The sequence below is a fragment of the Ricinus communis genome, chromosome 5, assembly GCF_019578655.1.
Source record: "Ricinus communis isolate WT05 ecotype wild-type chromosome 5, ASM1957865v1, whole genome shotgun sequence".
Taxonomy (NCBI): Eukaryota; Viridiplantae; Streptophyta; class Magnoliopsida; order Malpighiales; family Euphorbiaceae; genus Ricinus; species Ricinus communis.
The window spans coordinates 28,910,420-28,936,586 of record NC_063260.1 but is presented as its reverse complement, the minus strand read 5'-3'; the positions used below and the strand labels follow the sequence as shown (position 1 = coordinate 28,936,586).

Below are 26,167 nucleotides of genomic sequence, written 5' to 3'. Positions count from 1 at the left end.
TTTCTAGTTGGACATTCTTTAGTGCATAATCAATAAATGTACCAATAATGTTTTGAATACATGTAGGTTGTTCTCAACATCGATACGAACTACTGAACAGAGCAAATAATACCTAAACAAACTAAATTGACAGTGGAAACATCTTCCTAAACAGAGCCCAGCTTCACATGTTGAATTGAATCTATAGTTCCTTTTGTTTTCTGAAAGGCAAATATCACTTAGTTCATAAACAGAAATTCAGCTGATGACCTCTTAAACTGACTGGGAATATAGACCAATTCTCCGTTCATAATTTCAGAGTACAAGGCATGTATTAAACTCAGGACACCCACCTGAAGTTCTCTTCAGTGCACTGACCAGGCTATGCCTGCTTGGTACTGCCACCTTGCTATTACTATCAAATTAAGAGCAGAAGGTATAGATTATCACCGTGACTATGACTGGCCAAACACAAGGGATATAGAAAAGAAAATAAAAAGAATGAGGTATTTTTGCGTTTCCAGCAATTACTCTCTTATCTCTTCATATCCAGCAGTATATAAATCTTGGGAATCCATGTGGAAAGTTCTCATCTTTGTCTTATTTCAATAATTGAAGGACCAAAAGCATGATTACAACAGAAACATCTATTTTGAGTAATCAGGTATATATACCATATGACCTTTTCAAAATTGAGATGCTGAACCAATATGACAACGTCATTTTTCATGTCAGCCTCATCTAACAAAAATTAATACAGCCTCATCTAACAATTTGTAATTAGATTACTAACCTTTGTATGTTACATAGTGTTACCGTACTTGGACTCTGTCCACTGTTTACACACATCCAAAAATGTTGTTTGTTCGCAAACTGTCTTCTAGGACAGCTTCTGACCAAACTCTCCAAGGTTAATCAGGGTAGATAAAATTTCTTTTCCTAATCCTTTTTTATTTATTATCTTTCTCATTTTTTCTACTTCATCCCACTTTCCTGCACCAGCATATATGTTTGATAACAGCACATGGGGCGTAATATCCTGTGGATACATCTTGATTAGTAGCTTCGCCACACTCTCTCCAAGCTCTGGATATTTGCATGTTTTACAAGCACATAGAAAAGCTTCAAATAAAGTATGTTCTGTCCCCAAGTGCACTTCTCTTAGAAGTTCTTCCAGCTGTTCCTCCATACCGGCTTGTCTAAGGAGATCAACCATGCAACCACAGTGCTCAACCTTTGGTTCAATCTTATATTTTCTTTGCATTAGATCAAAGTACCACCAACCCTCTAAGAGTAGTTCTGCATGTGAACAAGCAGATAAAACACTCACAAAAGTAGCTGCATTTGGCATCATACTACTCTTCTCCATCTCCAAGAACGTCTCCAGGGCTTTCTCTGCATGTCCATTTATAGCATATCCCATGATCATAGAATTCCATGATACAACACTTTTGTGAGGCATCTTAGTAAAAATATGTCGAGCAAAATCCATCATTCCACATTTTGCGTACATTGTCAATAGAGCAGTTGAAAGTAACTCATCAGATTCAACCTCATTATCTTTAATATAAGAGTGGATCCATTTGCCCAGATCAAGCCTTCTAAAATTCGCACATGCAGTCAAAACACTCATAAGAGAAGCCTTATTTGGCCTTAACTCTCTTTCTTCTATCATCCTATCAAACAGTTTCAAGCATTCACCATAATTCTTGCATTTCAAATATAGAGCCAACATGATATTCCAAGAAACAATATTCCTGAACGGCATCTGATTGAATAACCAACGAGCCACTGAAACATTTCTTATCTTGGCATATCCATCAATCATACAATTCCAAGATACAACATCTCTAGATGGCATATTATCAAACAGTTTTTTGGCAGCCTCCACGTCTCCTGCCCCAACATACCCAGAAATCATTGAGTTCCAACTGAAAGCATCTCTCTCAGGCATCTCATCGAAAAGCTCACGTGCAAGACCAATATCTCCATTCTTCACATACCCAATAATCATAGAATTCCAACTAACCAAATCCAACACAAATCCGCTCTCAAACAACAGACGTGCATCCAAAACCCTCCCACAAGCAGAGTACATATGCAAAAGAGAGTTCCTAACATAAGCATCAAACTCAAACCCAAATTTCACTACACAAGCATGAGCCTTTTGGCCTTCTTTCAAAGACCCAATATCAGCACAAACCTTAACAAGAAGTGGAAATGTGTAACGATTAGGCAAAACCCACTTAGCAATCATTTTATCATAGTAAAATCTCAAAGCACCAAAAGGGTCGTTATTTAAACTCACAAAACATCTGATTATAGTATTACAGATAAAAGCATCAGGCTGTTCAATGTAATCATACAAATAAACACAATGAGAAAGTAAATTGAAATAAGTGTTGCAAAGCTTCTTTATGTAGCGACCAGCAGCAAGAGGGTGTTGAAAGAGGCCCAAAACTATAAGTTGAGTATGGATTTGATTGAATTGTTTAATATTAATGCAAGAAAGTTCTAATTTTTGCAAAAGCTGATGGTTAAGATCTAGCACAAGCACTTTTGGGTCCAGTGTAGGTGTTATCTGGGTTGGTTTGGGATCATTAGGAAACAATTTTGGTGATGGTTCAGAGAGGTTTTTCTGGGATTTGATGAACTTGTTGAGAGCAAGGGATGATCTGGAGAAATTAACAGTCATTTTATTCATTTCTTTTGCTGGCGGGAATGACAGTAGTTTAGAGAATCAGAGTCTTAACTGTAGATGGACGTATTGGATTGGAGGAGTATACAATTGCATAATTACAATTTTTTAGAAAAGGTCCAAATTTGTCCATTCTGTCACCTTGGGCCCTCATGTATTTTTTAGCCCGAAGATAACCTTAGCACTAGATGATCAGTTCATTTTTTCTTTTTGAAAGGGAAAAAAATCAGTTCGTTTAAGCACTTCTTATAACGCCAAAACCTTAAACGTTAACTTCCGTTTAAATTTGCTGAGTTGGAGGTTTTTATTGGGCCCACAAACATTACTACTCTCTCTTCTTCTTCTTCTTCCTTCAAATTGAAACCTTTTTTCCTTTGTCAGCTCCTAAACTTTGTAATATAAAAGCATAATATCTAAAAAGCAATTCAACAGCAAGGTTTTTAAGTTCATTGTAAATTTAAAGCAATTTAGACGAGTTGTCTCCACCCGCTAGATGCAAAGAGTTTAAGAATTACCAAAAGAAATGCATCCTCAATTGAGCCTAAGTGCCAACCAAGAAGTGTTTTATAAGTTTCTGTCCTACAAAGCTCAACAAATACAATTTAATGATTAGAATATAAATTATAAATTAGTAACTGTTTTATAGCTAATTAAAATTAAATCAACTATCGGTTTTACTTTTTTGAATTTTTATTAAATATTTTAATATAATTATTAAATAAAAAATAACTAACAGTCGCATTTGAACCAGACGTGGCGAGAGAATTGCACCAAACGTAGTACCGAGTCTGACAACCCAAATTGCTTGCTTCGGATACATCGCCAAAACCAATTCTGCATGACAACATCAGTTCTTTGAGGGTTTCAATGGCCGATACTGCTACAAAATACAAAAGATTGACAAAAGCGCCTCCAGAAAACAGAGTATATAGAGAAATACTCATTTATTAAAAATTCTAGATTGGGATTGAGCACATGAGGTGGCAAATTTGGACCTTTCCTCTACAATTTTCTACTCCTTTCATTGTCTTCCTATATCTATCTATTTAATTTCTTTCGTTTCTTTTCCTGAAACAAATTAAAAAGAAATAAAATTAAACTTTTATTCTATCAAATCAAATGTCATTTCTGAGAGTAATTTAAGAAAATATTCTCTTATATATATATATATATATATAATATGATTATCAACTGATCTTGTTATTATCTAAATCCCTCGCTAATTTATATTATTTATGTTAACTAATCAAATTGCGATGGTCAAAATCCAAACAAGAAAATTAGGATATGGTGGTTTGATCTCAAATGATAAGGTTACGTGGATAATATAATTTCTTAGAATTTAAATTTTAATAAATTTATACTTTGATTTTATAATTATTCCAATAGAAGGCATTGATCTTGAGGTGTCCATGATATAGTGTTTGACACTACCCTCTTCCATCAAATATATCACTAGATTGATTTATTTTAATTTATTATTATTATTATTTAATTTAATTTGATAATAATATTTTTATAAGATTATTCTTTAATTTAATTTGATATGTAATCTTTTTATAAAATTATTTTGAAATTAATTAATAAAGTAATTTTGCGAGTTCAACAAAGGCACTAATGCCACTACTCATTTGAGCCTCAAAACTTCAAACTCAAAGAAAAGTGCAAGAATTTGATACAGCGTTAGGTATGGCTATTTTATCGAGTTACTGGAAAAATTGCTGTTTTCGTTAAGATTGTAATCTTTAGGGTTTGTATGTAAAGGGTTCGAGCGTGACCCATTGGAAAACATTTGGAGAAATCCGAAGAAGTATAGAAGTAGTACTGTTTTGCAGAAGCTCATCACCAGGACTTGGGCCTACCATGTCTGCAGTAGTAGTAGCAAGTATGGTTGGAAGGCGAGGTGATGTTCATAAATTGGCAATGGATCCCAGTTTATATAGCAATGGTTTTAGGTCTAAGGCCATGACAAAACAGTATGATCAAATCTGTTCAGGATTAGTTTCCACCCTAACTTACTCTAGTATATGGAAATATTTTTGACATATGGAACTAAAATAATGCTAACATTTCGTTCATCATTTTGCTTACTATAATTAAAGATTCAAAGACATGGTAGGATAGTCGGTATGTGATCCCAGGTGAAGATTTTAGAAAAGAAAGAAAGAAAAAAACTTGGAATTTTCAAGTCTCTAAATTAAGTTTACTTCATGGTTTGGTTGTTTAGAATGAATCTATTGTTCAACTAATACCCAATATACAACAAAGATTTTAGCTGTAATAACAAGAAAATGGATTGCCCAGTTGACAAGATGAAAGCATTTTGTTTTCAGTTGATTGGTATCAATTGTATATAAGCATTTTCTTCTTGTTTCTTTCTTTCTTTGTTTTTTTCTTAAAAGAAAAAGAAACTTCATTTTGTTCTATTCTGGGTTTTGGGGACAGATGGAAAATTTGGCAATTTCTTAAAGAAATATCAGTAGTTGGTGAATAGTCATAAATACCCACTTGACATGCACATGTAAGTCAGCCTTTAAGAATATAATAAGATAAAACATGTTTATCCTCATTTAATCTTTTCTGCTATGATGGTGGTGAGTTAATCTGGCATTTAAAGTCATTTTCTTGGATATTTCTGTTTTTGCTTTTCTTGGTCAGCTAAAGTTCCTTGGATTTTTCAATTTGTATATATATTATACATACACTTGCTTGAAGAATGGATTGATTGCGAATCAGTTTAGGTGGTGAAAAGAAAAATGAATGAAAAAAAGGCAGAAAAGAAAAGAAAAGGGTGCATGGCGCTGTTGCCACGAAATTAAGGGTTTTGTTAAAGCCATATGGCAATGAAAGAAAAAGAAATAATAATAATAGTCATCATTTTAAGCTCAGTGAAGAAGTTGACCCTCCAATTTCGCTACCGTCTAGTGTTTTTGGCAGCCGCAGCCACGAGCCTCATATTGTTGATGAAAAAGGAAAAACTGTGTTCTATAAATCTGTACTAATGAAAGAAACAGCAGACCAGAGCTTCACGTGCACAGCTTCACTGAATGGTCAAAGACTGTAATTTAATAAAAAGAAAAAACAAAATATCCAATAGGCATGGGACCCAACACTGTTCATAAGTATGGGCCCCTTGTAGGCTGCTTCTGAAGCAATAATAATGGGGGTGTGAGGTTAATCTCTACTATGCCTTGGAAACAATCATTTTGGACTGGAAAATTTTCTCCATAACAGATTGTATACCAGTTGTACGTAGCTTAACAAACTACCCATCTTTATCACATGAAAGATGGCAAGACACAGTGCAATTTTCGTGACCACGTTTAGTTCAGTTGTCATAATTCTGCTGATTTTCATTTCCACGGAAGCAATCCAAGTTCAAGCACAAGCAGCTGGCCGTCTTCCTGTTGCAGAAGGTACCATAAAGGGATTCTTTTTTCTCTCTTCTCCAGCTTCCCATCAAACCCAGAAAGCTAAAAGTAGCACCTTTATGTAATTGCAGTTGTAGCCCTTAAAGAAATAGCAACTCAATTGGGCAAAGCTTGGAACTTCAGTGCAGATCCTTGCAGTAATGATGTAAGCTGGTTCACCCCATTATCAAGGGCTACACCACTGTACAATAACAGTATATTTTGCAATTGCTCCTTTCCTGGTGGTGACTGCCATGTTGTTAAGATGTAAGTTCCCTTCTTTAATTATATATTCCATGTTTTTACTTCTACGTTATAGTTACTGGTGAATTACAATGGTTAATTTTGCACTTTTATTGCCTTTTTCTGTACCTGATTTTGAGAATTACCTTAGCATGAGAAATAAGAATGCTGGTTAATAACTGGTGGACCAAGTGATAATGATATATATTTTTTGAGAGGGTATGAAGGTTTCTTTTTTGGGCCAACGGGTACTTATAACTAGATTCTCTATTTTCCAGTGGGTTTAGAATAGTGAATGCTAGAATTTCTACCGGTTAATTTTTGAATTCATAGGTCTTGAATTCCTGTAAGTCAGATTTCTCAAAGGTCAAGATCTTGCTGGGGTGCTGCCTTCTGCTATTACAAAACTACCCTACCTTACGACCCTGTAAGTTTTTCTAATTCCGACCGTATTGGTTGCAGACATTAACACCTCAAATTTGACCGACAGTTTTGTCTTGATTACTAATAATTCATCTGGTTTGCAGTGATCTTAATCGGAACTATCTTAGTGGTAATATACCAAGAGAATGGGCTTCTACAAAGTTGGAATTTCTGTAAGCAGTGTCTGTAAGTCAATGTCAGGATAGCCAATGAATTCTCATTCATACTAAAACAGTTGGATGTGTATGCTGCAGGGCCATTTCTGCTAACCGATTAACCGGAAAAATTCCTAGCTATTTGGGGAACATTACCACACTTAGAATCTTGTATGACATCTCTGTCCTTCCCTCTTTTATATCATTTCTAGGTGTAAAATATTTAGGGGTTTTAAGTGATAATTTTCCGGGAGAATTTATTCAGGAGCATAGAGAGCAATATGTTTTCAGGATCTATTCCTCCTGAGCTTGGAAACTTGGTTAACATGGAGATTCTGTCAGTCCCTTGAACTTTTTCTTTCAGAATTATTTTCTGATCTTAACAAACTTAATAGTAGTATAAATTCACATTGATTTTTTGTTTTCTCTCTTTGCTTACAGCGTTCTTAGTGCAAACAATTTGACTGGAAACTTGCCACTGGCTCTCACTAATTTGACCAAATTAACAGAGCTGTAAGTCCTTGTAACATTTGACATTGTTGTCCTTTTATTAGGGTTACATTTTATTTATCAAATTTAATGTCTTTTGTATTTGGTCTATGCAGTAGGATCAGCAGCAATAACTTTATTGGAAAAATACCCAGTTTTATTGAAAGCTGGAAAAGTCTTCAGAAATTGTAAGTGGTTTCTGTGACAAATTCTTAACCAATGCAACATCAGTTCATATAAAGGGGAACTCTAAATCCACTTTTGTACAATATGCTATCAGAGAGATCCAAGCTAGTGGTCTTCAAGGGCCTATTCCTTCTACTATTTCTGCTTTGAAAAATTTAACTGAACTGTGAGTTGTGGCTTTCATGTTAACTACTCTTCCAAACTTACTTACCTCACATCCTTATGTGCTTCTGAAAAGTTGAAAAATGCATTTCTGTCAATTATGTCTTTTTCTGAATCGTGCAGAAGGATTAGTGACTTACATGGAGAAGGTTCAGAGTTCCCACAGTTGAATGAGTTGACAAAACTCAAATTATTGTGAGTCATTGTCAATATTGATGGATGCCTTAAATTTAGAAATTGTTCTACTTCAGCATTTAAGATTATGCAAAAATTTATGTTGCAGGATGTTGCGGGACTGTAATATATCTGGACCTATCCTGCTGGGTCTAGCAGCAATGCCAGATCTGGAATATTTGTAATGTCTTGTTCTCTTACCTCTCAATTTCTTGAATCCGCTATTTCTACAATAGAATGGAGTTTCGAGATTGTTGGAGTTTTACACCTTTAGACTCTACTTGACATATCATTTGTGTGGACAATTTTTAAGATTTTTGTCATCATAACATCTGCATTTTTGTTTAAGAAATTATTTCTCCATGCAGAGATCTCAGTTTCAACAGATTGGAAGGAATTCTTTCAACACACCTTGAAGGTCTAACGGACTTGGAAAATGTGTAAGCATCCTATTATCATGAGGGTGGATATATAGCATATGCTGTAGTGTATAGAAACACCACTTATAGATATACTCTGTGAATACCGAATGAGTAGTTAACATTTCCATGTTCCATATCTCATTTAATACTGTTAAATAGCCACCTCACTGATAGATGTAAAATTTTTAGTGGAGTTAACAATATACCTAGCAGATGCAAAAGCTTAAATTTGATGATCAATTGATAGGTACAATAGATCACCCTTTAGAATTTGACTTTATCAAGGATGCTCCTTTCCTTCCATCACCATCAGCCATCAAACATGCTTTCTGATGTCAAATCATTAATGAAAATATGTACCTTTCTTTACTGACTAAACATCAAGTATCCTTCACTACACTGCACTGCCTTTTGAATCAGCTATGATGCTTGAAGATTCATAGAGCAGCAATCTATTCTATTCCCCCTTTTCCTGATATAATATGGGAGCATTCTATGATGTTAACTATTTGGGTGATTACATAATATACGTTGTCATTTACTCCATTCAAAGCCAACAATTGGCTTTTAAGCTGCTCTATCACCTCCACTTTTCTCTCTTTTTCCCAAATATAATGATCAGTTTTTGACAAAATTAAATGCTGCTGCCTACTGAATAGGTATCTGACAAGCAACTTGCTCTTTGGACCCGTACCAGACTGGATCAAGAACGGAGATACTCGTGCGTATGTTTGTTCTCTTATATCTTATATTTTGTTTCTGCATGAAGTCATGTTCTTTATGTATTTCATTGTTTTGACCTAGGAAGATGTATACTTCTTATTCTTCAATAAGTTTTTCCATTCTGCATGATCTATAAATAAATTAAGCTTATATACTTCTCTATGTGTGTAAATTTCTAATTTAATTAAAGATTGACCTCTTCAGAATCTGTTGCAGATTCCATTCTGCCATATATGAAATCCTCTTATTTTACCAACAGCTTCAACATGCTTCTTGCTTTATATGGCCAAAAAAAATGGAAACTGTATTCAGTTATTGTCATTGCTTTGACTTTTCTGCATACGTGTTAGTCACCGAATGTAGCAATGCCTTACTGGCTAGGTGCTTAAAGTTAAGTGCTCAAGTGCGAGGCATTCTTAGAATTAAAACCCCAAGCTAGCAATTTGCTAATTGATCAGAAGGATATTTATCTTGTTCATATGGGTGATGTGTGGATTAGGAAGGGGAGGGCTACCCCATTGTGCCACAGTGGACCTCCAGTAGGCAAAAAGTAGAGAGAGAAAAAGCAATAGTTCATTAACTGCTGCACAAAGTTGTGGCTAGGCTTGGACGAAATGTCTGATGGGGAATTCTTAAGTTAAATGCAACTCAAGGAAGTTAAATTTTTTCTTCTCTCTTTCTTCTTTTGCGGATAGAAGAAGGTTAAGATTTTTGTACGTTTGTATCTGAATAATTGAATTATTGTCCAATTTCCAATTATATCTATTTTGTGAACTCTAAGTTAATAAAAGTATTAACATTTCGAATAAAACATGTTGAAAGAAGTTTGATGTTTGTGTGCAGTGAAATAGACCTTTCTCGCAATAATTTTACTGAAAGCTCACTACCACCTACATGTCGAGATACACTGTAAGAACATTACTTTGTTACTGGCCGTTAACTTCATTTGAAGATTTTCAGTTTACTTGCGGCATTATGAACCATATTTTTTCTTGATCCATCAGAAATTTGTTTAAAAGCACTTCAGGAGGGAATGACTCGTAAGATTCTCTTTTATAAACCTCTTATGATAAAATTAGAATTTTTTGTCCTCTTATTTTGTTCTTCTTCCTTCTTCAATAACATTAGATAATACTTCTTTATTATGCTACTCTTTTCAGAAAACCTGCCGAGTGCCTAAACAACTTCGCTTGTTCAAAAGGTAGTCATGCTTTGCTCAATTTACATGCTCCAATAACTAATTTTTGCTCATTTTGTTCCAGTAGCATTCTTCTCTTTTTTTTTTTTTTTTGGTGTTTTCTCATATCTAACCACTACTAGTATGTTGTGATCTCTGTATAGACAGGTATTCATTGCATATAAATTGTGGTGGAAGACCAACAACCATTGGAAGCATCACCTATGAAGCAGACGAGGAGTCAGGAGCTGCGGCTAAATATGTTCCCAATAGGGAGACTTGGGAAATTAGTAATACAGGAAAATTTGTGGGTGCAAATAGATCAGCAAGCAACTACATTGCACAAAACTTCTCCACCCTTAAGATGGTTAATTCTGAATTGTACACAAGAGCACGTCTCTCTCCTCTATCCCTTACATACTATGTACGTTGTTTAGGGAATGGAAATTACACTGTGAAGCTTCACTTTGCAGAGATAGTAATCAGGGATAACAGATCCTTCTATAGTCTTGGAAGACGAATCTTTGATGTCTATATCCAGGTAGTTAATTTTATATATGTGCTCCATATCTGATAGAATATAGGTTTGACTAACTTTAAATGTCGTAGGAAAAACGTGTCCTGAAGGATTTTGATATTGTAAAGGAAGCACAAGGGGCAGATAAGGTGATCATTAAGGATTTTAAAGCAGCTGTTAAGGCTGGAACTTTAGAGATCCATTTTCGTTGGGCTGGGAAAGGGACAACATCTGTCCCTAAGAGAGGAATATATGGTCCTCTCATATCTGCAATTGATGTGGAATCTGGCAAGTAAAACCTCTCAATTTTGAGCATTTTATGTTATCTTGGAACATGAATTAGAATGAGATATGGCAGTTGAATATCCATATACTATTGGCACCAGTTTTCTTTTCTTTCCTTCTTTTTTTCTTTTTAATGTTTTTGCATAGCTTAAAACTTTAGATGTCTATGCTTGTGCGGATGTGATGCAATCTGAAAATCACTAGTCTTGCTTTTTGTAATTTTGCATAGACTTCAAACCTCCCATTCCTGGTGGAGGCAAACGGAAGAAATTAATTGTGGCTGGAGCTGTAGTTTTGCCGTTATTCGTCATTCTTGTTATTGTAGGCACTATTTGGTGGAAAGTTCACAGCAGGGCAGTAAAAGAACAAGGTACTGAATATAAAATAAAAATAATTGTATGAATGAAAATTTTCATATTAAATCAGTTTTAAACAATTTATAACATTTTTATTGCCTTATATCTTGAAATAGATGTTACTATGTTACTCTCTTAAAATTATCTGCTTGTTGTAGTAACATGTCAAGAAATGGATACTATTTCCTCTGACTTAGAACTGGACCAATTAGCAAAATGAAAGTGCAGCCATGAAGACAACTGTAGCCGTAGCATGTTAAAATTTGATTCTTTCATTAGTTTATTTTCTTGGTTCACTACTTGATCGTAGTGATGACCAGAATTAGCCTAAAGTAAATTCAGATAATTGCCTGCAGTATAGTTCACTTCTTAAGTTTTCAAATGAAACACTGTGATACCATTTTCAAAGATTGAGCATATGCCCAAAGAAGATCTTTAAAACCATATGAGTTGTTCTAGAGATTTTGAACTAAGTGTTGAAAAGAAGAGATGGAAACATGAAATTAGAATTTAATCCTTTTTGTTTGCTATTTCTCTTGATCATGATATGATTTCCAAGATGATATAGGATAATAAGTGAGTGGACAATCTTTTAGCAAGTCGAGTGTTTATGTAACTGTGCAAAGCTGAATGCAAGTCTTCATTTCCATCTCTTCCTTTAATTTTTTAATCAGTTTCTATAGAAAATCCTGCTCAAGTTCAGCCTTGTTGCTTCAACAGAATTATTGGGTTTAGATCAACAAACTGGTGTGTTCACATTCAGACAAATTAAAGCTGCTACTAACAACTTTGATCCAGAAAACAAGATTGGACAAGGTGGTTTTGGATCAGTCTACAAGGTATAGTAAAACTATAGTCCTTTTAAATGACTTCTCTTTTCTTCTTCTCTTTCTTTTTCTTTTTTTTTTGAAAAAGTTTCCTTAACAAGTGAAGGCTCAAATGAAACTACAGTGTTTACATTGTATTCTTGTTGCAGGGAACACTATCAGATGGGACTGTTGTTGCTGTTAAGCAACTTTCTTCTAGGTCAAAGCAGGGAAATCGAGAATTTTTGAATGAAGTAGGCATGATTTCTGCTTTGCAACACCCAAATCTTGTTAGATTGTATGGATGTTGTGTTGAAAGAAATCAATTATTGTTGGTATACGAGTACATGGAAAACAATAGCCTTGAGCACAATTTGTTTGGTAAGCTTACTGTTCAACTCTCCAACATTTAATCCTGAAACTTGATCAAGAAACAAAAAGACAATCTAACCTCACAGGGTAACACTTATGATAGATTATACTGATTGCTTATTTATGTTGATTGCAGGCAAGAAGAGAAGCCAGTTTATATTAGACTGGCCTACAAGGCAAAGGATTTGTATTGGCATAGCAAAAGGTCTTGCTTTCCTCCAAGAAGAATCTGCATTGAGAATTGTTCATAGAGACATTAAAGCGGCTAATGTTCTCCTTGATAAGGACCTAAACCCAAAGATTTCTGATTTTGGGTTGGCCAAGCTTGATGAAGAGGAGAATACTCACATCAGCACCAGAGTTGCTGGAACTATGTGAGTTTTCTGTATCTTTTTACAACTGTGCTGTGGGATACCTTAGCAATTTGGCAGTCATGGTTTTGTTTTGGAACCCTTTTAAGCGAAGCCATTGTCACAACCATTTATGTTTTATTGTGCAGAGGATACATGGCACCAGAATACGCACTATGGGGTTACTTAACCCATAAGGCAGATGTTTACAGTTTTGGGGTTGTAGCATTGGAAATTGTTGTTGGAAAAAGCAACATGAAGTTTCGACCAGATGAAAATTTTGTCTGTCTCCTAGATTGGGTAAGATCTCTGTCATGTTCTTTTGTGTTTTGATGCTAGTATTTATATACGAGGCTGCTTCAAACTAAAAATATATCTGCTTCAAGGTAATCGCTTTCGCTTTATTTTTTGAGCTCAGTAGAACTTTGTGTAACATTCTACTTGTGACCTAATTTTTCCTTGTGCAACAAGAAAAGCAATGTAATAGTTTAGAAATCTGAATCTTCAAAAAGTGAAATATGGATAGTTTTTCTTTTTTTCTTTTTCTTGTAACATATGCCAATTTCATATCTGTGGTTATTGCAGGCTCTTGTTTTGCATCAGAAGGGAGACCTATTGAAGCTGGTTGATGAAAGGCTGGAGTCCAAGTTCAGCAAGAAAGAAGCAGTTAGAATGATAAAAGTAGCTTTGCTGTGCACTAATCCTTCCCCCTCGCTTAGGCCTACAATGTCCGAGGCAGTAAGAATGCTTGAAGGTCGAGCTGCTGTTCCTGAATTTGTAATGGGTCAAAGTGTGTATGCGGACGGATTTGGGGCCTTAAGAAATCAATATGATCAAATTTCACAAGCAAACACGAGCGGAACTGAGTCTCTCAGTCAGCCATCAGATGCACCACGGACCGGGTCATCGTCTGCATCTGGTCAGGATCTTAATCTATATGTTGCTTGCTATCAACTTCTGATGATGCGTAAATTTGCAATTTTGAAGAAGTTAAAATCATTATCGTACATAATGCCTAATGCAGGGTAAACAGAAGATGATGCTCTGTTCCGCTGGGATATTGGTGTGGCATGGAGCTGAGAAGAGGACGCCTTTGAAGTTACAGCACCATTAATACCGCCTCTTTTTAAATTAGGCCAAGAATGAAATCTGAAATAAAAGAAAACCTAAAACAGAAGAGGAAAAATAAAATAAAATAAAGAAGCAAAAAGTTTGACATAATTTGTACAGAAATAGAAATGTAATGAGGATTGGAATGAGTTTCTGTTATAAAGGATGAAATAGGAGATCCCAGAAAGATATTTATTTAATGTACTGTTTATTAACCGCCTCATTTCAAAGTCTATTTTATTTACTATTAAGGAAATCTTACAAATAGGATTTTCCTAATTAATTTCTCTCTGAATATATGTACGGACAGTCAGTGACCATAATTAAGGCGGCGTGAAAGTGAAGCTGATCACAGTAACCGACTCTATTGCGTTGACTGAAATATTTCCTAAATGAGCTGCCATCATTGACTATATAATCTCCTCTTCTCTCCTTTGCATATAAAACTCCTCTTCAAGAAACCAATCCAATCGCATCTGGTTATAGTAGGTGATATGGCCAAGGTTATTGATTCGGTCTATTCATTCTGGAATGACAGAATTTGAAACTGAGTTATCAACCGGGTTTTCCTAGATCTCGCTCCACAGTTTAACTGTTTATAATTCATGGTTGTGGATTTTCTAGGATTTCAACGGCTTGAGGAGCAATATGATAAGGAGGACCTAAACTTTGCTTCATTTCTTTCAATATGTTCTTAATGGTGTTGGATTATGAGGGTTGGTTATGTGATTTTCCAGGATCCCAATAGTGTATGGAGCAGTATATGTGCTGAAATTATCTTGCCATACATTCTTAGAAGCAGTGAATATGAGGGTTGGTTCTGTGGTTTTGCGAGATCTCACAAGCTCGTGGAGCAGAATACATGCTAAAATTAGAAAGGGGTTCTCTTAGATCTTGCTCTCCAATGTTGGTTTCTTGGTTTGGGAAAACATACGGAGACTGTTAAATGGTTTCCCTGGTTACTAATTATCATTTTAATTACTATGATTATATCTCTTCGTAGTTAATAGTGGATTCTGAGTACAAACTATGTTTGTCTTTGCGCCTTCCACAGAAATAGTAATTTTGGCCAGCCATCCTGGTTTGTAATTTGGTATCTGCTTCCTGATTAGTGCATGAATCTGGAGAGATATACATGTAGAAGACTTCAGAGTGCATCTAGTTTTGAAACTAGTATTAAAAAAAGGAATTGATTTTCAATAATTCTGTTCAGGGGTCCATTTAAGAATCACAACGGCAGGAGTTGATCTTCATATGTGCTAATGTTCTGCCCGGGTCCCTTGGGTGTGTAGCTTAGGATAAGTGGTGGGAGTATCGACAGTATGAATTTATTGCTATATTATGAGCTATTAAAAACTCTGAAATTAAGTACCGTAGTGAAAGAAAGGAAAGGAGGAATTAAAATTGGCAAATTATTCAAACAAAAGAAAAAAGAAAAGTTGGAAGATACATAGAGAGATTTAAGAAGGAAACGAAAGAGTAGTAGGAGGAGGAGGAAGAAGAAGGAAGGTGGTGACTCTTAATCTCATTTCTGGTCCGACTTCTATCGTCTTCTCCTTCTTTCTTTTAATTGGTTGGCTACACTCCAGGCAACTTCCCAAATACAATCATAAAAATGAGTCTTAGATAGACGTCGAGAGTCCTGCAAATGCCACACAATTTACACACTTGTCCCACGGTCATCTCCTCTTTGTTGCTGATAATGGTTAACAACTACTTATCTACTTTTCTTTATTCCTACTCCATTATTGATCTTTCGAAATCATACTGCCAAGAGACAGACTCTTATTTTTCTTCTTGCAAGGCTTTGTACATGCCTAAAGCTTTGGTTAAGCCAGCTTCGTGGTTAACTAGGCAAGCGCTGTTTTGTTGTTGAACTCTTCTTTCTTTGTTTAATGATATTCTCTTTTGACCAAAAAAATTAGAAGACTTGGCTTATCAGAAGATTAGATGGTAAGAAGGTATTATCCTACGCGCCCAGAATTCGAACCCCCACTACATTTTGAACGCTAGCAAAAACACAATTACGGAAGTCAAATTGTCTATTGTTGGCCAACCTCTCAAAGTACTTTTGCTTCTTTTGAAGAATCTGATGTGTAGAAAAACATCAAGAATAAAAATTCCTCAAATGGGCATGAGAAAGAGTAATAGAGTTCGAACAACCGCATGCAAACTAAAGAGAACGTATTATCTGAACTCGTCAAGAGTTTAAATCTATTTCGAAGAAGCCTGTATACAGACCCTCTGTTTTCCCTGAGTACTTGATACTATGCTTAGCTGCCAGAGAGATAATGGTCTCAGCATTTCCAACGTTGGAGCTATTATCTCTTCTTCTTCCCACCCTTCCCAGACTTGGATGTTCCAGCATTTGACGTAGAAGCAGGCTCCTGCTTCTTAGTCCTCCCAGGATGCCTAGGCACCAATTCAGCAACATGCAGCATTAGCTGTTTTCCTGCAATAAAACCAAAGCATCAATACATGTATAGGGAGAGAGAGAGTGTGAGAAGTAACATCAGCTATACTCAGCTATCCACCAAAGCTATATTCTTCCTTTACCATTCTTTCTTTTTAAGAAAATGTTGTGCAACAAAACTAGGCATTTCATTCAATTCCCTTCCACTTTTCCTTCAAATGAAATAACAATATACAATGAACCATGAGTTGTTTGCAACGAAGTTTCTTAAACATAAGAAAGAAAGGCCAGAAAGAAACTAAAAGTGTAAATATCTAAAGGATTTGTCATGAAAGACATGTAAAGATAATTTAGCCACTTCATGCCCTTAAATGTATAATATTTGTAGTATATCACAAACCAAATCTCACAATCATTTTACATGTACTAGAATGATCACTTCTACATCAAGCCAACTGGACACGAATTACAAAAAGAAAAGAAAGATGTGTCTCTGCCATTGCTTCAATGGCCTAACAAATGGAAGCTCAGGAACCAAGAAGCAACTTGCAAGAAGAATGAACAATTACTGTTCCTTGCAAATTAGAGCAAGGGATATCATCAATATTACCAATATTATTTGTCTGCCTTTTCACTGGAGAGCAATGAATTTGTCTTTGAAGGAACCTAATAGAAATTAAACAAGTGATTGCAGTCTATCCCAAGAGATCTACTAGGAGAAGAAACAAGCAGAATTTATACTTGAGAATTAATAGATTGAGCTTCATAGTGCCAGTTACAACCTCAGGCAAAGGAAAACCAGCAGCTGATATTCCATCTCACCTAAAGAAAATGGCTTTAGAAAAATTATATTAGCCTAGTATAAATGAAAAGATAAACCAAAAGGACAATCACGCAACATTATACTCTTATACCACAAAACTTCTAATATACTGATGTTTTTGGCTCCTCATATAAGTCTTGCGCATATCCACATAATAGTTCAAACTACTTACTGGCAGACAACAATATAGGCACCATGATACTCAATTAGGTTACAATTTCAAATTGGAAAACCTTCAGAATAAGAAACAATGATAATAAAGTATACTCACTGGTAGGAATGGCTGGATTATACAAAGTTCCATCTCCCCTTTTCAGCAAAACTCTCACCCTCCCTATTTGCATGAAATCACGGGGATATGCTTTGTCAATCTAAAACAAGACAATTACAGTCAGTAGTGTAAGAAAACAGCCACTAGTTATTCAAAGCAAAGACATTGCAAAATTAAAACCTCAATGGCAAAAGGGAGTTTGAGATGGCTGCAGCAATCACCAATCTCAACACAAGTAGGATTTTCGCAAGCTTTGCTAGTGCAAATTCGCCTGCCTTGAGCAATGGTTTTCTTGGAGTTGATGTAAACAGGATACAGCACAACCCATTTCTTTATATTGGGGACACTTCCATCTGCCATCTATCCTATTGAATTTCTTAAAAAAAAGAAAAAAGAAAAATTAAATCATTTATTCTTCATCACATCACAGATCTTCTCATATGCAATCATTCAAGTTTTGGTAATGATAATTATATTGAAATTAAAATCGAGAGAGTGAAGCTCTAAACTTGAATTCGTAAAAATAAATTGTGCGAGATCGGAGACCAATAATTTGCGAGAGAAAACAAGTAAATGTGAAGCTAAAATGAAAGATGAACAAGAAAGCCTGAGATAAAGAAACGCCTTAAATCTTGAATTCTCAAAGAAAAGGACATCAAAATGGAAGGGAAAAGAAAAAGGAAGAGAAAAGACTTACTAGAGGAGACGATGACTGACGTATTTTGGGTGATCTCGGGGGTTTTGAGGATTTCCGAGTTCGAAACCGATTAAAAGACACTTATCCAGACCCATTCAAGAAATTGTCTTGTGAGTCCGTCCTAAATTAAATAAGAATATTCATAAATATATAAATAAATATTTAATAGATAAGATATACTAAATCCGTTTACAGTAAGAAAAAACTAAAAATAAAAAATTCAATATTATTAGGACCACCTAACTATAAATTCAATAAAATTTAATATAATATTTTAAATAATAAAAATATAAATCACTTCTGTGTTTCTCTAACGTTCCACCAGCTTTGTGGAGATATGGGCTGCTAATATCGGGAAAATAGGTCATTCCAGACATCACTTTGTCCTTTTTTAGGATTCTACCAGCTTATGGAGACGTGGGTGCTAAGATCAAAAAATTAGTGTTCTTCTTTTTAAATTTAATATCTTATATCAGTGATGGGGTTTTAGTATTGGTTGTATACTAGTGGCATTTTTCAGGATTCCATCAGTACAACAATGAACCTTTTATATGCTTTTTTAATCTGGGAATTTGTTGTCTATCTTTTTCATTTTGTTAGTTTCTGTTTTTCAATTACCAGTTATATAGTTTGCAATCATTATCAGAGAGAAAATTTAAGGTTGTTTTATTGTATGCGTTTTCGTCAGGCTTCAGCACTTTGAATTTTGGATGAATGTGTAAGTTTAGGATAGTGTCTGTGGCTTACGACATTAATTTATTTAGCCCTTTACTAAATAAAATCATATAACTCTTCTTGGGTCATTCCTTGTTATAACTCTGGTTTGATCAGTTGATGGTATCTTGCATTTGAACATACGTCTGAATTGAAACAAGAACTTTGTAATAACGAAAATGGCTAATCCAATAGCAGATTCCGCAGGTGTGTGCTTTTTTTCAGGGTCCTCTTTGAAGTTAAGATTTGAATTGTAGTTTAACTTAATTGTTCAGCAGATCTGGTTTGGATTACTAGAACTTTTTCCATCCTGATTTTCTTGTTTCATGTCAAACAAAGCTTTTTCTTTGTTATATATGCTACTCAAATTTGCCTCCTTGTAGTGATAGAACTAAGATTTGGTCACATTCTCCTTAGGAGGCGTCCATTTCTAAAGTCGAGGATGTGCAAGAGACTATTTGGGGTTAAGGATTTGAAACAGTGTGGTGGTGCCTACATGAATTTCTTACTAAGGAAGTTGTCTCGCGATCTCTTATATTCTGTCTGTCTGAATTGGTATTGGTTTGGTTTCCCACTTTATTTGCCCATTTGTCGTGGTATGGTATGCACGTTGGTGTTTTTGTACATCTCATTTTTGGTTTGGTGCTGTGTGCTGGGTTTTAGTAGAACTCTATCAGTTCTCTTTGGGAGAAACTTTCAGCCAATCAAAAAGCTCTCTTTGTCCCTCTCTGATGTTCTCTTACTCTCGTTTTGACTGCAGATTATATTTCATCTAAATTCGATGGAAAAACAAGAAACTAGCCGTATTACAAGCATTGCACACAAGCATTGCCCCAATAATAGTCGCCAAAGCTTGGCAGTGCATGAATTTTCTTGGCTGACTGGCCCAGATGTTTCATTTTTGGGAAATTTATGACAGTCTCAAGCAAGAACCATAGCCACGTTTTGCCTCCATTGATCTACACACAAGAACGCTAAAACACAGTTTCAGGAGCACAAAACTTTTTCTGTGCACATCCAGTGCAGAAAATAAAGGTGTCACTCCTCGAGCTCCCTCCTTGATTATCAGATGTCACTCAATTCTTTGTTCTCCACACAATAGCTTTGAATTTGCAAGATCTCCATACATAATAAGCTCACTCTGATAAATAGCAAGCCAAGCATGAGAAATCTCATTTGGTGCAGACTTTTAACTATAAAGTCAGTGCAGTAAGAATTGCAATAAACTTGTAAAGATAAAACATAGGAGATCCCTGAGTGAAATATCAAAGTTATCAGCATCTGGTTCCCTTTTAAAATAAAGCAACCAGACCTCTAGTCATGTATCAGACACAGACCAAAAATATACCTCCTTTCCTGTAGCAGCTCGTTTTTCATTCAACATGTAAAACATCTTTTTCTCAAATACACTACTCCGATCAACCCCATAGTAATGTCTTCCTGGCTTTATACCATATCGATCTGGAGCAGCATTAATTTCTCTTTTATGCAGCTGTGATTCGGATTCTCCTGGGGAACTATACTCTGATTCCTTCATCTTCTCCTGGTGAACTTGTTCAGGATGCTTCATCTGCAACATGTGAAAAGAGGTAAAAGAATGTCAGACTTAATACAAAAGTAACTGCATTCTCAGTTCTGTATGTCAAGCTGTGTCCAAATGAAGAATTAAAAATTCATCCGCATATCAAACTCAATAATAAACCCTTAATAGCAAAAACCATAGCAAGTCAATTGAATTACCTTGACTAATTGTGCCATGGGATCACCCTATCTTAGTCTTTCCTTCAGCATTTTATCAAGTTCAGGATCATTTTTGCAGAAGGAAGAGACAAATCATAATTTTGTGTGCCAGCAGAAGCAGAACTGAAATGTATTTTTTATGTTTTTGAATTAATATTTTTTATTTTAATTATTATATTAGTCCATATCATTTTTTTAATTAAATAATAATTCTAATTCTTAAACATAATATCTAATAATATTTAATCCTTAAAAATTTTATTTATATCTTTTTAATATCAGTTTTATCAGAGAGTAAAACTACGTGGTCCATAAGCCAGAAAAAATGATGAAGGAAGAAAATGCAGTCAGGGAGTCCGAGGGATCCTATCAATGAGAAAGGACTTTCTCACACGGCCAGGAAAATTTTTGCACTGCGATTGCACAAAGGTGTTAAGGACATCGACAGAACCTCTAAGGCCCTTGCAAAGTGGAGAACTCCACCTAGTCCGAACAAACGTGGTGACTCATTTGGCAACTATTCCTGCCAGTGTTTCCATGTACGACCTCCAATTTTTTTTCTTTTCATGATAGTTGTGGTCTAAACAACTGTGAGGTCATTCTGGACAAATCACAATGAGGAACTATGTCAAATTGTGGTCAACCTTTTTGGATCTAAGTTCAAATAACAAACTACAGCAAGAGGTGACTGTTAACGCCATAATAGTAGACGCAAATTATACATTGTTTTCCATCTTCGGTAGGTTGGACAATGAATACATTTAAGCCTATTTACTGTTATTAAAGATGTTAATATTTGATTTCCTATCAAAACATTGTCTCACATCCTTCCTGCCAATACCATTCAATGGTATAGAGCGGATAGCAGCCACATATAAGGAGAATCCTATATAAGTACTGCACTTGATCAACCCATCACACATTAATAAGCTACTCTATGGCCTAAAAAATGCTATATATGTGTTATAAGCAGTTGCCAACTTTTATAAATTTTATCGTTTGCTACTCCTTTTTAATGAGCTTCAGATTTCAATAAGATTAGTATACCAGCAAAGTTAAGGTATGCAGTGACACAGAAAGTTAACAAGACCTGTGCTTGAAGATGCAGACATCAGATCGAATTAAAAAGGAGAGGCATATCATGCATAGCTAGTTAATTTCTCAGAATATGCAGCTTAAGTGCAGCAAGCAAATGCTATAAGTTCTGTTATACAGTTTCTACTAAACCAAGAGCATCGAGTTTACATGAAACAGATAATGCAGAACACAAATAAGATCGGCGACTACACTAGACCTTAATGAACTCAGAAGCTACTTCAGTTTCTCCTTTACCTGTAGAGATGAACTTGGAGGAGTACCCTTTATCTTCTTGGTGAATCCATTAGTTCTGCTTTCTAACTCCTCGTCGCTGTCCGCATGATCAACATCATTGTTAGCACTGCATTCCTCAATACTTTTGGCAGCCTTCCTTTTTCCAGCTTCCAATTTAGCACGCAACTTCCTTTCAACCGGCTCAATTAGATATTTGACTCTCGACTGACAAACAACTTTTGCTCCAAGCCCTAGCCTATAACAGGAACACGCTTACTAATCTCACGAATAGCTTGCAGAAAACCCACATATATATACACAAAAAGAGAAAGCAAAAGCAATGATAAAGATTAAAGAAGGACATATACTAACCCAGAAGGACGGTTCATCTTTCACATCTTTACTCATGATATTAACCCATTGTTCAGCCTGCACACACCATACAACTTTAAGCGCTCTGACTATAGCCAAAGTCGGGTAAAAGAAGAAATGTTCTATTTACCAATTTAAACGCCTTGTCTAATCTGATAATATGTGGAGGTCCTCTCTTTTGCTGCTTCTCTGTGCTCATTGTTACTCCTGTCGCTGAACCCCTACACTAAAATATCAACCATTTTCACTTAAACAATTTACCAAACACTTGGTACGCAATATATCATCGTAATGTCAGAATCATAACGCAGCAACTACGTACGGAGGAAGAGAGAGATAGAAAGAGAGAGAGAGAGAGAGAGAGAGAGGTCACTTTGCAAACAAAGCTGGACCTTCTCTTTCAGGGCCCATTGCCAATTTAATATCTTTATTATTATTACTATTCATCATCTTCCAACAAAAAGAAAAAAGAACATATATATATATTATTTTAATTAAGAAAAAAGTCACGGTCCCATTTCAGCTTCTCTTGTTCCTCTGTAAGATACTCCAATTTCTATGGTTTGAGTGCTTATAATTTCTATGATCTGTTCCTTTTATGTTCCATTACAGTTATTTGAATTCCCCAAGCCTTGTAGTCGCTGTTTCTTTGTAGAACTTCGTCCTTTTCCAACTCTGACTTCTTCCATTTTTGGATGGCATGATCGGCGGATCTTTTCTGTTGTATTAATGCAATCATCAGATTTCCCCTACGGATTCCATCAATTAAGATGCCGTCTTCGTCTTCTTACCGTACACAAAATGCCGATGCCTCCAGCTCGATTCTAGCTTCCGTGGTTCTACCCGTCCACGTCCCACTCCAACCACTAGCCGAGTACATTGGTAATCATCATCAAGATGGCAGTTTGGGTAGGCAGAACTACAATTACAAAGAAGAAGATTATGAAAAAGAAGAAGAAGAAACTGAGAAAGAAGTTAGAGAATAAAACGAGAAAGAATAGAGTATTCGATGTGCGAAGAATAGCGTCGACGTCGAATTCATCATAAAGAAAGAACAGGATTAGACCTTGAAGAGCAGCCAAATTCGGCTAAATGAGGGGGAATCAACCAATTAGTGTGTTGGATTCTGAGATTTTTGAAAGAGAGAGATAAGCAATATAAAGGAATTGAACTAATATGGCGTCAGAGAATTGAAGGCATGTTACGAAACAGTTCTCAAGTCCCATTTCATACAGCATAAAGCAAGCCTCAATCCTCCATAATGCCCAACCATTGAAAATTTCTATTTCTATGATCCATCACCAAACTGAAATAAGAGTGACAACATATCCTTTGCCTGTAGTCGTGGTTTATCCCCTGACAAAAACACATGGACTCTTCCATTTAGCACTATCCAACTGCATCCAGGAACCTTCTTCACACCCTTCAAACCCATCTCCTTCCTCAATTTATGCTCCTCAATATGCTGCCCACTTGCTGCATATATATTGCAGAGCAACACATGAGCAGGCGCATTTAGTGGATCCAGCTCAAGGATTCGTGTGGCGGCTCGTTTGGCAATGTCAGCATTTTTCTCACTAAAACTACATACACCAAGCAATGCCCCCCAAATAGCATGATTTCTTTCAAGAGGCAATCCCAAAATGAGTTCTTCTGCTTCTTTCAGTTTTCCTGCTCGGCCCAAAAGATTAACCATACAAATGTAATGCTCCAAACCTGGTTGAACTGCAAAAACATCACTCATTGCATTAAATATCTCCCATCCTTGATTGATTAACCCTGCATGGCTACATGCTGAGAGGACGCCCAAAAATGTAACAGAATTTGGATGAGTACCGGAATCTACCATGGCTTCAAAAACCTCTAGTGCTTCATTCGCTAGCCCGTGATGTGAAAATCCCATGATCATGGAATTCCAAGAAATCAGATCATGAGAGATCATTTGTGAGAATATTCTATATGCATTGCGAATCTCCCCACATTTTGCATACATTGAGATTAGAGAATTTTCAAGAATCAAGTCATTGTCGGACAGCGTTTTTGTCAGCATGGCGTGCAGTTGCCTCCCCTGATCAAGAGATGCCACTGCACCTGCAGCTCCAAAAAGTATAGCATATGTAGAACTAAGGGGTCTAACACCTTGAGTCAGCATCTCTGAAAACAAATAGGTAGCTTCAGCAAAAAGTTCATTTCGGACATGCCCTGAAATCATTGTTGTCCATGCTACTGCATCCTTTTCAGGCATGTAAAGGAACAAGGAGCATGCTTCAGATACATTTCCAATAACAAGATACCCATCAATCATTGAAGTCCAAGTGATTTTGTCCCGAACAGGCATAGTGTCAAACAAATTTTGAGCCTTGTCTAATAGCCCAATTCGGATGTAACCATTAATCATATAGTTACAAGACTGAACAACATAGTAATTTGAGTTTTTATTAAATATATAATGTGCATAATCCATGAAGCCAATTGAAGAGTACATGCAAATAAGGCTTTTAGATAACCTGCCATCATAATCATCATTATCTAACCCTTCAGTTATCAGCCTAGCATGCAACTGCTTGCCAAGACGATGAAATCCTAAACCAGCACAAGCATAAGCAAGTGAAATGAAAGTCTCTATATTTGGTGTTATCTCAGCGCCCCTCTTCATCTCAAGAAATAGCAATAAAGCATCTTCGTAGAAGCCATTCCAAGTAAATCCACCGATCATGGCAGTCCAAGAAACAATATTTCTTTTAGGCATCGTCCGAAATAAATGATATCCCTCCTCGACTTCACCTGCTCTACAATAACCTGATACCATGCTTGTCCAAGTAATCACATTTCTATCCTCCATTTCATCAAACAAAGCCCTTGCTTCTTCCATTCTACCATTCTCTGCATACCCTGCAATCATGCCATTCCAAGAAGCTGCATTCTTGACCGGACTCTCATCAAAAACCATCCTCGCAGCCTCCAAATCCCCATTTCTAATCAACCCAACAATCATTGCATTCCACGAAACAACATTCCTATCTGGCATCTCCTCGAACAAGCTTTTTGCCTCACAAATCTTTCCTGCATCAGCCAATCCACATAGCATCGAAGTCCAAGAAACAACATTCCTCTCCGGCATCTCTTCAAACAACTTCATTGCCTCACTCAGCCTCCCACACTGCAAAAGCCCCGACAACAGTGCATTATAACTAACAGCATTTCTCTCAGGCATGATATCAAATAGCGCTCGAGCTTCATCAACAAACCCACTTCTTGAATACTTCGAAAGCAATGAAGTCCAATAAACAATCCGGCTAAGGGGACTTCTCTTAGGCATTTTGTCCAGCAGGTTGTGTGCATCATGGAGTCTACCCTGGGAGAGGCAATTAAGGAGCTGGTAGTCTTTAAAGGTGAGCTTAGGTAAATGGGTAGTATAAAATGCAGTTTGACAATATAAAAAGCAAACATTTTTAGACAAGAAGTGGAGTAAAGTGCTTGGAAGATGGAATTTTAGCGCTATGAAACAAAAGGCTCGCATTAACAGGTTTTCAGAAAGGAGTTGCCTAAAAGGTTGCTGTCATATAACAATTCTAGACAGTAAATTATTGTGCTCTTTTTACGGCTTGTTTGGTCGGATGAACATGAAACTTGTCACGAGGTGAAAGGGAAACAAAAGTAACTAAAATTAATCCAATTCTGGACTTATTTAAAGATTTGTTTTAGTTTTCTTTTGAAAAAAAAAAAAAAAGGAAAGCATACTGACGAAAAAATGTATATTCCACGCTCAAATTGTTTTTAAAGTTTCCC

At 36.0% G+C, this 26,167-nt stretch overlaps 5 protein-coding genes across 8 annotated transcripts; 1 reads left to right on the top strand and 4 right to left on the bottom strand.

Annotated features, from left to right (window-relative positions):
* Nucleotides 1–556: 556 nt before the first annotated feature.
* Nucleotides 557–3,602, bottom strand: LOC8263700 (pentatricopeptide repeat-containing protein At2g45350, chloroplastic). Of its 2 annotated transcripts, XM_048374571.1 has the most exons (3): nucleotides 3,412–3,602; nucleotides 3,193–3,256; nucleotides 557–2,182 (listed from the first exon to the last, which is right to left on the bottom strand). In XM_048374571.1, the coding sequence occupies exons 1-3, from the start codon at nucleotides 3,495–3,497 to the stop codon at nucleotides 860–862; spliced, it is 1,473 nt and encodes a 490-aa protein (XP_048230528.1). In that variant the 5' UTR covers nucleotides 3,498–3,602; the 3' UTR covers nucleotides 557–859. The 2 variants fall into 2 exon arrangements, with proteins under 2 accessions (XP_048230528.1, XP_025014818.1); XM_025159050.2 differs by having other exon boundaries at nucleotides 557–3,569.
* A 2,226-nt stretch (nucleotides 3,603–5,828) lies between these two features.
* On the top strand, nucleotides 5,829–14,260 carry LOC8263699 (probable leucine-rich repeat receptor-like serine/threonine-protein kinase At3g14840). The gene is made up of 25 exons (XM_015725128.3): nucleotides 5,829–6,093; nucleotides 6,180–6,354; nucleotides 6,686–6,757; nucleotides 6,858–6,926; nucleotides 7,008–7,079; nucleotides 7,174–7,245; nucleotides 7,350–7,421; nucleotides 7,514–7,585; nucleotides 7,678–7,749; nucleotides 7,869–7,940; nucleotides 8,029–8,100; nucleotides 8,288–8,359; nucleotides 9,001–9,066; nucleotides 9,908–9,973; nucleotides 10,069–10,104; nucleotides 10,225–10,265; nucleotides 10,406–10,782; nucleotides 10,851–11,046; nucleotides 11,273–11,413; nucleotides 12,120–12,238; nucleotides 12,376–12,586; nucleotides 12,714–12,951; nucleotides 13,077–13,227; nucleotides 13,513–13,846; nucleotides 13,952–14,260. The coding sequence occupies exons 1-25, from the start codon at nucleotides 5,967–5,969 to the stop codon at nucleotides 13,954–13,956; spliced, it is 3,000 nt and encodes a 999-aa protein (XP_015580614.1). The 5' UTR covers nucleotides 5,829–5,966; the 3' UTR covers nucleotides 13,957–14,260.
* A 1,801-nt stretch (nucleotides 14,261–16,061) lies between these two features.
* On the bottom strand, nucleotides 16,062–18,402 carry LOC8263698 (signal recognition particle 19 kDa protein). 2 transcript variants are annotated; one of them, XM_048373509.1, is made up of 5 exons: nucleotides 18,242–18,402; nucleotides 17,725–17,920; nucleotides 17,545–17,644; nucleotides 17,233–17,272; nucleotides 16,374–16,489 (listed from the first exon to the last, which is right to left on the bottom strand). In XM_048373509.1, the coding sequence occupies exons 2-5, from the start codon at nucleotides 17,902–17,904 to the stop codon at nucleotides 16,462–16,464; spliced, it is 348 nt and encodes a 115-aa protein (XP_048229466.1). In that variant the 5' UTR covers nucleotides 17,905–17,920; nucleotides 18,242–18,402; the 3' UTR covers nucleotides 16,374–16,461. The 2 variants fall into 2 exon arrangements, with proteins under 2 accessions (XP_002528776.1, XP_048229466.1); XM_002528730.4 differs by lacking the exon at nucleotides 17,233–17,272 and having other exon boundaries at nucleotides 16,062–16,489.
* A 1,298-nt stretch (nucleotides 18,403–19,700) lies between these two features.
* Nucleotides 19,701–22,599, bottom strand: LOC125369983. Its single transcript, XM_048373508.1, has 5 exons — nucleotides 22,509–22,599; nucleotides 22,379–22,435; nucleotides 22,028–22,262; nucleotides 20,304–20,525; nucleotides 19,701–20,096 (listed from the first exon to the last, which is right to left on the bottom strand). Exons 2-5 carry the CDS (start codon nucleotides 22,393–22,395, stop codon nucleotides 20,028–20,030), a joined length of 543 nt encoding a protein of 180 aa, XP_048229465.1. The 5' UTR covers nucleotides 22,396–22,435; nucleotides 22,509–22,599; the 3' UTR covers nucleotides 19,701–20,027.
* A 189-nt stretch (nucleotides 22,600–22,788) lies between these two features.
* LOC8267189 (pentatricopeptide repeat-containing protein At1g32415, mitochondrial) lies at nucleotides 22,789–25,898 on the bottom strand. Of its 2 annotated transcripts, none has more exons than XM_048373506.1 (2): nucleotides 23,170–25,898; nucleotides 22,789–23,096 (listed from the first exon to the last, which is right to left on the bottom strand). In XM_048373506.1, exon 1 carries the CDS (start codon nucleotides 25,896–25,898, stop codon nucleotides 23,667–23,669), a length of 2,232 nt encoding a protein of 743 aa, XP_048229463.1. In that variant the 3' UTR covers nucleotides 22,789–23,096; nucleotides 23,170–23,666. The 2 variants fall into 2 exon arrangements, with proteins under 2 accessions (XP_048229463.1, XP_002528772.3); XM_002528726.4 differs by having other exon boundaries at nucleotides 22,789–23,297; nucleotides 23,445–25,898.
* Between the last annotated feature and the right edge of the window lie 269 nt (nucleotides 25,899–26,167).